This window comes from Corvus brachyrhynchos, unplaced genomic scaffold, assembly GCF_000691975.1.
Source record: "Corvus brachyrhynchos isolate BGI_N302 unplaced genomic scaffold, ASM69197v1 scaffold94, whole genome shotgun sequence".
NCBI lineage: Eukaryota > Metazoa > Chordata > Aves > Passeriformes > Corvidae > Corvus > Corvus brachyrhynchos.
The window spans coordinates 7,960,849-7,971,845 of NW_008238330.1; the positions used below are offsets into that span (position 1 = coordinate 7,960,849).

Here is a 10,997-nt window from a genome sequence, read left to right on the forward strand (position 1 = left end):
TAACTATGTTATGACAGGAGGTCAAAGGAGTTTAAACATTTTCTGTAATCAACAGTTTACGTATCCTGAAAGAAAAACTTCCAAGAACTTCCAAGCTGGTACAATTCCTGTATGATTTTTGATCCTACTTCACCAGTAAAAGGGTAGTAGGATAGTAGCCTATTAGCATATGCAATGGCTTACCAAGCAGCAGTCCCAAAATGCTTACCTGCACAGTTCTGCTCCGGCACCCACTGGACTTTCAGCCCTTCCCTCTGGCAGGCTCGGGCATATGCCAGGAATGACTCACAGTAGCAGTTTTTATGGATCGGACACTCACACATGTCTGTCACACAGGACCTGCAGAACAAAGCCCCAAAACAAATAAGAAAGGAATGCTTTGGCAGATATCTGCCCGAGGCTTGGAGTTTTTACTTTCTAGTCACATGACATTCAATGCCACAGGAACTTGTGCTGAATAGCAAGAAAGTTAAAGGCATCCCTGCGGTTACATCCCAAGGGCTCATCTCTTCTTTGGTGTGCTACTCTGATGCAGAGAAGTCTCCAGAGCACCAGGGGACCTTAAAGAAACAGGGAGTTGAGAAGACCCAAGAAATGTCAGGTAGAAAGAACTGAGACCACAATGGGAGGAGGCAAACTCCATTTTTGCAATGATTTTGTGTCAATATAAGATAAAAACTTTTTTTATTCTTAGAAAGTAATAATTTAATAATTTTATCAATAGCAATAGTGTTAAGTATATGAATTCTGTAGGCAATGAGCACATGTCCCTCCATGCAAGGGATGATGCCTTCTCTCCAGGTTACCTCCACACTCTCCTGCTTTGAAGGCATGAAAATAGTTATATGCCTGTTTTTTCACCAGCATCACTACTAAGTACCAGACTTTAAGATACTCCAAAGGAACAGGGGTGATGCAGCATAACTGAGCAGTTTCATGCTAGGAAATCCCTCAAGCATGGTTCATACCACCCAGTCTCTTCTTCCATTGCATTATGATGTGGAATCACCACAATGACAGGGAGCAAAGCTGCTAACACGGCCCTACGTGAAACTGCTACTGTGGATGTCACCACTATATTTCAAGTTAGCTCATTCAGAACATGTGCCCATTTGGCACAGACCTAAAATATAACTGGCAAGGGCCAAGAGATTTGCAGTCAGTGGTTTCTGCATAGGCAAAATGCTTAGATGTTTCTGCATGTGTAGAATGTGAATTCAGAAATGCTGAGCATCTACTGCTTTCAGCAGAATCATTAAAAGGCAGGGACAAGGTATAGGGAATGCATACTCTGAAAATCATGCCCTCAGTTCCTCTGCTTTCCACTGAAGGTGCTCTGTGCATGAACCTTGGGTGTCAGTGGTCAAGAGCCCCCTGCTCCCTGCATGTTCAGGGGCTTTCCTGTTTCTGAAAGGACAAAGGCACAAATCCTCTTGCAAAGATGAAGGGTTGAAATAAAAAATGAGCTCTTCATGTTAATTGCTCTTCCTGTGGACCATAATATGAATTGTTTATAGGAAAAGGATGAATATAGGCTTAGTTTCCCAAAAACTTTCTCTACAGCAGAAGAGGTAATAGCTTGGAAAAGGTGCAAGCACCTCAGTCAAAGAAATCAGGAGCCCCTAATGCCCATACAATGCTCTAGAGTAATTGAGAACCCTTTATTCAAAACTAAGAGAAATGATTAGTGATCCTTTGAACACAGACAAGCCTGTTTCTCTAAGTCCAACAGTGCCCCTTAAAGAGGAGTATTTCCCCTTGCCAAAGTCACCAGCTACTTTAGTGACCATTCATATGGTTAAACCTGACAGTTTTGCTTGACATTTTCATGAGTTCAATAAATTTACTCTCAGTGGATCCTCAATATAAAATTACCTAAAAAACCACGGTGACAAATAATTAACACAAGTGCTAACGTAAGAAGGTTACTTGTCCTTGATTCACTTGTCCTGATATATACGCACTGTGAATAAACAAAATTGTTTTAGATCAAATATATAACATGCTCATATTTACAGACCAGTTGTTTTCACTTGCAATAACTTTACTTTCTAGGGACAATGTAATGTTATTTCACTTTAGACCTGCGGTAGGTCCCTTTACATCTTTTCCAGTAACAGATGTTGCTGTATGCACATCACAGCTGATAGGCAAGGAATAGATTAGCACAACATCCTTGGCATGGTTTGATGTTGTCAGCTGATAAAAGACCTTGTATAAGCACAAAGGGTCACCTTTTTACGTGACACACTCAATAACATCACACTGTTTCCTTTGGCCACAACATGTCTTTGTGATCTCTTCCTAGTATCCCCGCAGCAGGCACTGTTCCATATACCCCATGCAATTTAAGAGGTGCATGTCTCATTTTACAGTGAAGTAGAAGCTTGCTTGCTACTGAAAGAAATCATCATCACAAACAAAGTCTGTATATAATTTCCATAAATAGTTGATGATCAAGGTACCATTTTATCATAGTTTTGTTTCTGTGCTAGCCCCTTTTATGAAACACATTTCACTGCTCTCCACTCAGATTTAGTTATTATTGATGTCCATGTTGTTTAGGGATGCTTGCCTGTATCAGCTTGGCTATATGTTCACCAACTTATTTGACTTAGAAATTATAAGACCCTAAATCTTAGATACTGCCTCTGCTTTTTAGAGCATAATTTTTTTTTTTTCCATTACCCGGAGAGGGATGCCACCTCTTGCACTGAGTCAACGAACCTACAGCTACCTCAGGTGCTTGCATCAGGAAAAGATGAAACATCAGGAAAACTCCAGGCTCACCATGAATCACCCAAGCTTTTTAATAGTTAACATGTTCGTGGCAAGGCTAGCACAGACCCCAGGAAAGCCTAGGCATAGTCTGAGGGATCAGGGAAGGGAGGGCACTGTTCCCAGTCTGCAGGAGGGCAGCTATGCTCCTTGAGAGTGCAGAGCTTAGCTCCTATATACATGTGAGCAATACTAACCATTAACCCTTGGCACTGAAATGGCCATGGACATCCAGACAGGCTCCAGAGAGAAACATCTAAGCTTTGGCTCAGCACTATTTGCTACAGTGTTCAGCACGGGTGTCCACTGAGGAAGGTAGCATACCCTGTGCAACACAAACCATTGATTCATTACATACCTAATTGCCACTGTAATTTTTATTTTCATTAAGTTTTTAATCCTGGTTACAGCTGCTGGGCTCAAGCCTTAGGCTTAGATGAGGAGGCATCGTCAGATTGTGGCAGTTTTATTAATGAATTACAATTTCTAATTATTTTTACGGTTAATTAAATGAATTAATTAATGTTAAATCAAAAATGAGAGTAAAAAACCTATGTCCACAGCTGCCAAGCCTAGTGAATGAAAATAAAACCTTCTTTTATTTCCTAATGAAAGGGCAGTTGTGAGCAAGGACATGGAAGTAAAAGATGTCCATTCTCTGTGGGCTGGCTCTGAGGGTGACCTGCTGATGGCCCATGGCGAAGCTTCGATTTTGGGTCTGTATTTTTATCAAAAGGTGTTTACTTCTTGCACTTAATTACATTTCTCACATTTACTATTGCTACAGTTGTGTTAAAGAGCTATTATGGGATGATTTACCAAGTAAATTGAAAAACTGATTCTTGTGTACTAACCTAATCCGTTCCCTTTGCAAAAAACTTTGGTATGCCCACAGTTTTTAATTTTTTATCCTCTCCAGAGATATATTTCAAAAAATATTCTCTGCTCCCCCAGATTCTGCCTTCTCATCATTTTTCCTTTGAATCTGATAAAGAGATTTGGTGACACTAACTGCATGTATGTGCATCTTATCTGTATTGTAATCTGACTGGACTGTTCAAACAACAAAAAAAAGTATTTTAGTAAAACTTTGGAATTATGCCAATAATGAAGCTCTACTGACAATTTACTGTACTGCACAGTAATGGAGACTTTGAGTCTTCTGGGGTATTGTGGCTCTTTACCAAGAACAAAGCATTTGCGTAAATGAAGTAAAAACATATTAGAAACTTAACCATCAAAACATTGCAGTCAGACAGAAATAATCCTACAAGAAGACTGCAGCGCAAGTTACTTATAAAATGAAGCTATTTTACTAGCTATGGAAATACAAACAAGATACTTCAGGCAGCCTTAGTTCTGCCCTCAATGAAATCATACAGAGATGCAATGATGCTGTGGTCCAAAAGAAAATTACATTTATTTTAAGGACATATTTACATTTACAAAAAGAAAAACACTTGGATGTGACCGTGCACTTTATCTGGCATCCCTGCTCCAAATAAGCACCAGAGCACAGCCAGCCCCTGAGTCCTCGGCTGGTACCAAGTGTGAACCCTTTTGATGCTGTCTGTGCTGCCTGCAGGGTATGTGTCAGAGATGGCGTTAATTGGGTGTGTATAATCACAAACTGTTGCAAGGGGAAATCCATGAAAGTGAAGGCATCCGGCAGCTGCGGGACACACCCTTGAAGGAGACAAACACACACTCTGCTGCCACATCTTCAAAGAAAACTAGATGAGTACACTCCTTCAGCAACAGCCCTTTTTCATATTAAACCATGGAAAGTCTCCAAGTCCCACAAAGGGCAAAGAACAGAGTCCTGTGCTACATGCAGTATTTAAAAAAAGAAAAAGAAAAGATCACAACAACGAAGCCTACAGCCTTACTCTGTGCCACACAGGATTGAAATTGCAGATGTTCACTTGCTGAACATCAGCAGTTAATTTTCCTCTGCAATACACATGAATCCAAACCCAGAATCAACCATTTCAGGAGGCCCTTATTTTTTCCCCCATGTTTCACAACAGGAGTATGATGCAGTGCATTTTTCAAACGTTTTGGTACCTTCGAGTTGCTCCACACAGATGGAAAACAATAACATCTTCCTCTTTCCATCAGAAGATCTCAAGGGATTTTAAAAAAGCAATTAGAGATAGTGCATCACTACATACCTTTTATGTATATGAAGAAGCATCAGGTGGTGATGGGTTTTGTCCTCTACAGCTGGAATAAGCTGTACAGTTGCAAACTTCAAAGCCTGAAGAGTCATCTGCCTAGAGAGGAAGATTAATTTCCAGCCCCATCATCCTATGAGACATGACTTCCTGGGATAACTTTTTCTTGGGTATGCCAAATCAGAGTTTTAGTACAAGCTTGGCCTAATTTTTTAGGAAAAATTAAAGCCTCTGCCAGTAGTTAAGTTGCTATGAGAAAATTTGTTTGGGCTGTTTTTTCTACAAAGTTCAATAAGTTGCCATTATTTATGGCCCCAGATAGAAAAGACATTTCACAAGGTAAGAAGATAAGAAGATGAGCCATTTTCCAATACATAAGGGAAAGTCTCGTGCTGTTGCTATCGCAAACTGTCTCATCTGCCTGTGCATGATTAGCCTTACTGAAGTACTGAAATATAGTATGTAGAGCTGGAGACTTTTTATGGCTTTGAGGGTTGAGATCAAAGGCCCGAGATCATTCTTTCTTTCTCCAGAGTTTACTAATATTAATGCAAAACCAGCAAATAACTCAAAGAGAGTAGTTTTGGAGGCTGCTGAAAACACAGATCTATTGAGTATTCATTCAAAGCACTTGCCTGGGGAGCAGATTGTTGTTTTATGCAGCAAAGTCATTTTCAAGGATCATTTCTTCCAAGACCAGGTAACCATGTCTGTGCTCCCTCTGTGCCTTTCCCACACATCTTAACATTGGTAACACTGTCTTTAATTGGGAATCTGGTAAAGGCATCCATAACAAAGTTAAATCATCAGTGCCCTGACCCTTTTTTCTGGTAAGTGTGAAAATAAGAGTCCACAAAAACTGGCAAGCAGATTATGTGTGCTTTGTACTGGAGACTGCCCCGTTCTGAAGAACTCCCACACTGCTGAACAGGCTCCAAAAAATCCCTGCAAGTGTGGGAGCAGAAAGGGAACTCACAGCTCATCTTCGGTGAGCTGTGCATAGCAAATGTACTGCAGGCACATCCGCTCCATTGGGGAAATCTCATTCCTATAAAGAAAGCATTGGCCATAATGCTTGAGAATATGACTGTTGTTTTTGGCAGAATGCAGAGGAGGAGTTTGCAGTAGTAGGCATTTGAATCACGCATTCAAATTTCATCCTGATTCCTGATTTTTGTGCAACTTTGATTGAACCATGGACTGTATTGCCACAATGAGCTAAGCAGAGAGAATTATAAAATACACAATTCCATCAAAGGGCAAGAGCTGCATGAGATCTAAGATTTTTGGGGCACAGCAGTCATGTTACACACACACTGAGGAGTCCTAATTAAACTGTGATTGTCATTGTTCCTGGTCCAGATATAGACTTAGATATAGGCACTCAGATAATTAAACAGAATCACACAAGATACCCATATCTATCCCTGCCTTGCCAAGGAACCTTTCCAAAGCAGTTATTTAGAGTCAACATGGGAAAAGGATGCTTTCAATGCAAGTGGTAATTACTGCTGGTTATTTCCAACATAGCAAAGACAGACAGCAATTCAATTTTGATTTCTTTGCGTATACATCTTCTTAAAAAAAAATCAGAACCCATATTTCCCTCACAAAGGATAAGCAAAAATGGTATTTTCCAAACTGAATAAATGAATGTCCATGTAGACCTCTGAAAAAAACCATATTGTGCTGCACAATATCACCACAAGCCTACACTATGTGCTGCTAAAAATATTATCCGAAAGCCTTTGGATAAAGCCAGAAAGAGCGTTCTGCATGTATTTTTAAACTTTATATAAAGAGCATGCTGTGCCAGAATTGTGTTTCATTGCCTTAACCAACATTATCCACAAGAAAATGGCAAAATTAATAATGAAACATTCTGGAGCATTTTTTAAAACCTCATGAAATAGAAGTTGTCAAGACAGCACTACCCTGACACCTATTTATGATCTCTCACAATATGTAGTACCAGTGGTAAATGCACTTAAAAGGAAGGAAGGAAGAAGAACCAAATAAAGAATGAAATGGCACAGCAACCATACCTACTTCTTTCTTCATAATTGTCATACTAATGTGTCAAGTAGGCTTTTTGCATCTTGTGCTTGGATCCTTACAGGCATCTGTGGCTTTAATTGTACTTTCTGTCCTGAGAATGGAAAGGCTGGCTAAAATTCCTCCATGGGGAAATAGCTGAACAATGACTAAGGAAGACAATGTAGTCCCATGCTGGACTCCAAGAAGCATCTGGTATGACTCAGAATATTTCCTAGAGCTGAAGGTTACAGAACAGCTGAGCAGCTGACTTGCCACCTTTTGAAAGGATTTTTGCCCAAAAAACTCCCAACAGAATATGGAAATGCCACCCACAGCTGTGGAAGAGCTGACCCCTTGCACTCCTACACACTTTCAGAAAATGGAAGAGAGTTTTCACCTCCTCTTCCTATGTTTCAGTTGTGTAGAGTTTCACCTTTATTGTGCAGCCATGGCATTTGAAACAAATAGTCCTGGCATTTGAAATAAATATCTGTATGCAGGAGAACTCAAGTGGCTTGAGTTCATATGTAGTGTATACCTCGAAGTGAAACAATTAAAAAACACTTCTCTGTGCACATTACATATGACTCTGTAATTGGAATTATTGGAATAAAGAGGAAATACAGCATAAGATTTTTAACCCATTTCAAACAACTGCCCAAGATCACACTGAAAAGTACCCATCAAAAATATTCTCATTTTACTTGCATACTGGAGTAGTATAAATACAATTTGTTCCACCCTCTTTGAAGAGACTACTGCAAAAAGGATTAGGCTGCCTGTACGTTGTATGATCTGTGGATTGCATGTCTAGCTGGAAAATGCCAGGACCATAATAATGCTGCACTAGAGCAGAATTTCCAAACCCCTTATAAAGAGCTAATTTGCAATAAAATACTTGGATCAACAATAAGATAAGAGAACCAAATTTAGGAGTATGACCTGGAATCTGACACTGAAGGTTCAAAAGCTAGAACCTGCTTTCTGAAGATACGTATTTCTTCAGTTAATTAATATCTGTAGTCATCCACTTGCAAACATCCATCACAAAACTCGCAAAGGTAACAGTAGCTGTATATCTAAAGCTATATGATAAGGCTTATCATACATTTATGCAATGTTTTGGAAAAAAACACTATAGATGCTCTATGAGTTTAATATTCAGAAGGAAAGTCAACTCCTAAAGGATTTTCTACCAAAAATCCCACCTTTCATAGGTCCAGGGGCCTGAGGTGTACAGCTTATGTGCTCATCACTGATTTCCTATGGCCAAATTGACCTACTTTGTGTTTCCAGTACCCCATCATTTATCATAGAATGTCTTGGGTTGGAAGGGACTTTAAAGATCATCTAGTTCCACCTGCCATGGGTGCTCAAAGGTAGCTCAACCTTCGCAACCAGGTTGCTCAAAACCCCATCCAACCTGGCCTTGAGCACTGCCCGGGATGGGGCATCCACAGCTTCTCTGGGCAATATGTTCCAGTGCCTCATCACTCTCACAGTAAAGACTTTTGTCCTACTATCCAAGCTAAACCTACTCTCATAGATTGAATCCATTCCCCCTTGTCCTATCACTCCAAGTCCTTGTAAAAAGTCCCTCTCCATCCTTCTTGTAGGCTCCCTTTAGGTAGGTACTGGAAGGCCACAACTAGGTCATGCTGAAGCCTTCTTTTTTCCAGACTTGAACAATCCCAATTCTCTCAGCCTTTCCTTGTACGAGAGGTGCTCCATCCCTCTAATCATCTTGGTGGCCCTGCTATGGACTTGCTCAAAAAATTTTATGTCCTTTGTATGCTGGGGACTCAAAACTGAATGCAGCACTCTAGGTGGAGTCTCACGAGAGAGTAGTGGAGGGGCAGAATCACCTCTCTCCCAAGCCACAAGAAAAATTCCTAAATTTCATTATGTTTTGGATTTCTTAAGCCAGTAAGATTCCTTATTACAGATCCTGTTCTGACATAACATTGCAGTATTCAAGTTATTCGACTGACCACATCATATGCATACATCAAGTCTTTCTTAAGAGAGGAAAAGAAATGGAGAATGTGTTAGTGGACCTTTTCAATATCCATATTACTATTCTACATTTCCATTCACTGCATGCAATGCTTAGCTTAGCACTTACACTGCTAAAGTGAATTTGCCTTATGACAGAGACACTCCATCATAATGGAATTTTCAGTGTCCTCTGGCACAGCTACCAAGGAAAATCCATCATCGTTATGATCTTTTACATTATGTAACTGACATAAAATTTTATCTTTTTTTTCCATGTCTAGACTTGATTTTTAGAGAATACATCCCCCAGCTCTCTAGTTCTTTAGGCACAAGTGGAGACTGAACTGCCATATCCTATCTAGAAAAGGAAAAAGCCTAGTAATTTTAATTCCATTTCAAAAAGACAGACACATTTTAATATCCAACTTTATACATTAAAGTACTTTCAGTCAACAGTTAAACTTTTTTATTCTGTTTCACACAGTGCAAATGAACATGGCATGGACTAAATGGTTCTAATATGACTGCATCAACTTTCACTCTGGTAGACAGAGAGCCCATTAGTGTATTCTGTGTGACAGCCCTCAACTGAGAAAAGCCAGAGGTTTTGCATGAGCTTATAAACATCCTAGCTAGAACCTCAAAAATTATTGGGAGGTTTTGAAGTCATGGCCCTACAGAAATATAAACTATGTAGATATACCAAAAGCATATTGTCATAGTCATCAGATAAACATATAAAATGATACAGGTTTTAAATCTTCAAAATAAAAATTCAAACCAGATCATCTCCTTCTGTCTGCTGACAAAATGTATTGTGGCCCTGCTATACTATCTTTCATAAAAATATGTCATATCCAATAATAAGCACAATGAGAACATGAAGCAGGAAATATTTCTGAACTATAAACATAAACTGAAGTTATCTTCAGCTTTTGATGATGATTCACTGTATATATTTCCAAGGAGGTCTTGTGATATAATAATAAACAGGCTGGCTAGTTTAGAAACTCACATTCTTAAACTCTGCAAAGCCCACTCCTTGGCTTAATCCATATAAAATTAACTTCAATCAAGCAGGTTTTTTCCTCTAGGTGGCTGCAGAGCATTTAAAAAGTTGTTGTCTCCAGACAGAATAAGAAAGAAAGAGAGCAGGGGAAAGACCTGATAGGACTGCTATATAGAAAACAGCTTTCTCCTTCATCTTGCTCTCTTTAGAAAACAAGAGCCAAACTCTCATCTCAGCAAAGTCAGACTCATGGAGAATGTCACCTTCCAGCCAATTGCATCCTCACAGTGCATTTCACCTCTGAGGTCTCCCTCTTTGCTCTTAATCAAAGTAGTTGCTAAAAATAGGACTTGGATGAAGTGGCACAACAGTCAGTTTACCTGAATTGAAAAATTAAAAAAAACCACTCTGTTTCTGGGTTTTATTGCTTCCTGTGTGGTCCTGGCCCAGACCCATACAAAGACATAGGCACATAAAGCATGATTGAGACAGGATTCAAACACGTGAATGCAAAACTGCAGTCCTGGCAGGGTTACCCTGACTCCTGCAAGGCTGACCTTTTCATGATGAATATTTAGTTCCTGCCTCTACATTTCCTCAGGCACCTTTGCTTTTGCTCTGCATGTTCTCAAGACCACGTGGGCATTGGCAGGCATAAAGCCTGACTGGCACCCCAACAGTGAGGCCCATCAAGGACGGCTGTCATAAAACAGCAGCAGTGCTGCCATGTCCCATTCAGGATTCAATAGACCAAAGGCAGAGGGTGAGCAGAGTGACAGGGATTCAGCCAGGAGGCAGAGACCTGGTTTCTGCTCTCTGGTCAGTTTGACGTAGCCTGCTACTTCACATGCAGAGAGCTTTGCATACTGCCACAGTTCTTTAACCTTCCTGACTGCAAGGTCTCAAGTGCAAAACACCATACAGAGCATGAAAACACAGTGGATGAAAAGCTGGCTTCAGTGAAGTGGATGGGGATTTTCCTGCTGGAAACACAGGGG

At 40.1% G+C, this 10,997-nt stretch overlaps 1 protein-coding gene across 1 annotated transcript in view; it reads right to left on the bottom strand.

The window, feature by feature from the left end:
- Positions 1–10,997, bottom strand: part of BMPER (BMP binding endothelial regulator) — a 70,582-nt gene that overhangs the window by 7,741 nt on the left and 51,844 nt on the right. The window contains exon 8 of the mRNA XM_017734461.1: positions 209–339. Coding sequence (XP_017589950.1) covers positions 209–339 — 131 coding nt within the window. The remainder of the gene's footprint in view (positions 1–208; positions 340–10,997) is intronic.